Source organism: Conger conger, unplaced genomic scaffold (genome assembly GCF_963514075.1).
Source record: "Conger conger unplaced genomic scaffold, fConCon1.1 SCAFFOLD_311, whole genome shotgun sequence".
Classification (NCBI taxonomy): Eukaryota; Metazoa; Chordata; class Actinopteri; order Anguilliformes; family Congridae; genus Conger; species Conger conger.
The window spans coordinates 1-3,000 of NW_026890343.1; the positions used below are offsets into that span (position 1 = coordinate 1).

The window sequence follows — 3,000 nt, forward strand, 5'->3', positions numbered from 1 at the left end:
AAACTGTACAGGGTTGACTGGTAAATATGTCACTGGAGTGTTCACATTCAGATCCTACACCTACAGACTCCACCTAGTCCCCTCCAGATAGATGTCATTACACAAATATGATCCATATCTGATTTCTTACATTCAGACCACAATAACTGAATGTTACAAATTGGATAAGTAAATAAATGTAATATATGTGGCAGGATTGGATAATCCAGTTACAAACTTTCCACCCAGTGATGTAACTAGTAAAAGGTTGATCTGTTGATTTGGTCATATTTTGGTCATATTTTATTCCGAATTTTATTTCTGTAGTGAATCGCTTGGTGGCTGCTGTGTACGTGTGTATGTGTGTGTGTGTGTGTGTGTGTGTGTGTGTGTGTGTGTGTATGTGTGAGTGTGTGTGTGTATGTGTGTGTGTGTGTGTGTGTGAGAGTGTGTGTGTGTATGTGTGAGTGTGCGTGTGTGTGTGCGTGTGTGCGTGTGTGTATGTGTGTGTGTGTGTGTGAGTGTGTGTGTGTGTGTGTGAGTGTGTGTGTGTGTATGTGAGTGTGCGTGTGTGTGTGTATGTGTGTGTGTGAGAGTGTGTGTGTGTATGTGTGTGTGTGAGAGTGTGTGTGTGTCTGTGTGAGTGTGCATGAGTGTGTGTGTGTGTGTGTGTGTGAGTGTGTGTGTGTATGTGTGAGTGCGCGTCTTTGTGTTTGCATGTGTATATGTGTTTGTCAGTACAAGTATGGAATGACCTGCCTACCACTGTCAGGACAGCAGAATCCCTCCCCCTATTTCGACGCAGACTCAAAACACACCTCTTCAAACTCTACCTTAGTCCTCCCTCCTGATTTACCCCGCCCCCCCCCCTTCTGATACCCCTATCCCTGTCTAACCCCCCCCCCAAAAAAAAATTGCACTTATGATCACGACTATGTTTAGAACAGCAGTCCAGGTGTATTTTCCTAGTTCTGGATGTGATGCTTTGACTTGTGGTAGAACCTATGCACTTGTAAATCGCTTTGGATTAAAAGCGTCTGCCAAATGACTAAAATGAAAAAATGAAAAGTATGTGTATTTCTGATTATCTGATGCTGACAACAGTGACCTTTGTCTTTAGTGTGGAGTTTTTGTGATAGTATTTTCTTTTTAGACAACACTGTGATTTTGTTAATGGTATGAAGAGTTTTGAGAACACAATGAAATTATGAAACACAGAAAATATGCACAGTTGTTTCTAAGAATGCATCCAAACAATTGAGAAAAACTGCAATATAAAATTACAATATTTACATTTCAATGACATATGCATCTGCCAAATTAATTTAAATTCCATGAAGTCTTTGAAGAAATTCAATAAATCATGAGTGTTATGTGTAAGAGCTTCAGTCCTTACCTGTTTCTCAGTCCTTTCTGCTGCAGCTGAGACTGTATCATGGCCTCTGTGTTCATACATCACACACAGCATACAGATACACTGCTGATCGGTACGACAGTAAATCTTCAGCGGTTCGTCATGATGAGAGCAGATCGTCTTCTGCAGGTTTCCAGAGGCATCGGTCAGCTTGTGTCTCTTACCTGGGTTCAGCTCATAATGAAGTTTGAGGTGAGTTTCACAGTAAGAGGCCAGACACACCAGACAGGACTTGACGGCTTTGTGCTTTCTCCCAGTGCAGACATCACACACCACGTCTCCAGGTCCAGCGTAACAGTGAGCAGGAGGAGCAGCTTGGAGTCCTGTCTTCTTCAGTTTCTCCACCACTTCAGCCACCAAGGTGTTCATTTTTAAAACAGGCCTTGGGGTGAAGGTCTGTCTGCACTGGGGACAGCTGTAGACACCAGTATGATCATCCTGATCCCAGTAGCCCTTAATACAGCCCATACAGTAACTGTGTCCACAGGGAATAGTCACCGGATCCTTCAGTAGATCCAGACAGATCGAACAGCTGAACTGGTCCTGATCCAGTAAACCTCCACCTTCAGCCATTTCACTGCTCACACTGACACAGACAGACTAGTTTCTCTGACAGAGACAGAGTTTAGCTTCTCTGAAAGAGACAGAGTTTAGTTTAGTTTCTCTGAAAGAGACAGAGTTTAGTGTAGTTTCTCTGAAAGAGACAGAGTTTAGTGTAGTTTCTCTGACAGAGACGGAGTTTAGTGTAGTTTCTCTGACAGAGACAGAGTTTAGTTTGGTTTCTTTAGTTTCTCTGAAAGAGACAGAATTTAGTTTTTCTGAAAGAGACAGAATTTAGTTTCTCTGAAAGAGACAGAATTTAGTTTAGTTTCTCTGAAAGAGAGAGTTTAGTCTAGTTTCTCTGAAAGAGACAGAGTTCAGTGTAGTTTCTCTGACAGGGACAGAGTTTAGTGTAGTTTCTCTGAAAGAGACAGAGTTCAGTGTAGTTTCTCTGAAAGGGACAGAGTTTAGTCTAGTTTTTCTGAAACTGTGTTAAGTAATGGTTCTGCCCACAGCTCCAGGAGGTGTGGTGTTGGACTGGTGTCAGGCGGAGCAGAGTTGAGATTGTATCATGAATACCACACATGCCACTGTGCATATGACAGGGTGTTCTTTACCTTTGCCAGGTTCTGTGTTTTTCTTTATAAGTCCACAGCGTTTTGGCCTTTTGTTAACCTCTTTGCTTTCCGTAGTCCGTGTCTCCCCATTCATTCCCTGTCATTCGTTTCACCTGTGTTCCACTCCCTGATTGTTTCTCACCTGATTCTTGTTGCCTCTCATTATCTCCCTATATATACCTGTCTGTTTCATTTGCTCAGGGCTAGTTCATCATAGCCTGCATTCTGAGCCTGAACCATTATCTCCCTCTATATACCTGTCTGTTTCATTTGCTCAGGGCTAGTTCATCATAGCCTGCATTCTGAGCCTGAACCATTATCTCCCTATATATACCTGTCTGTTTCATTTGCTCAGGGCTAGTTCATCATATCCTGCATTCTGAGCCTGAACCATTATCTCCCTATATATACCTGTCTGTTTCATTTGCTCAGGGCTAGTTCATCATATCC

The 3,000-nt window shown here is 42.5% G+C and overlaps 1 protein-coding gene across 1 annotated transcript; it reads right to left on the reverse strand.

The window, feature by feature from the left end:
• Positions 1-1,375: 1,375 nt before the first annotated feature.
• Positions 1,376-2,792, reverse strand: LOC133120008 (E3 ubiquitin/ISG15 ligase TRIM25-like; the record flags this gene model as incomplete). The annotated part of the gene is made up of 2 exons (XM_061230128.1): positions 2,551-2,792; positions 1,376-2,027 (listed from the first exon to the last, which is right to left on the reverse strand). A coding segment is annotated over exon 2 (591 nt), but the record flags the coding sequence as incomplete, so codon positions are not given.
• Positions 2,793-3,000: the final 208 nt, after the last annotated feature.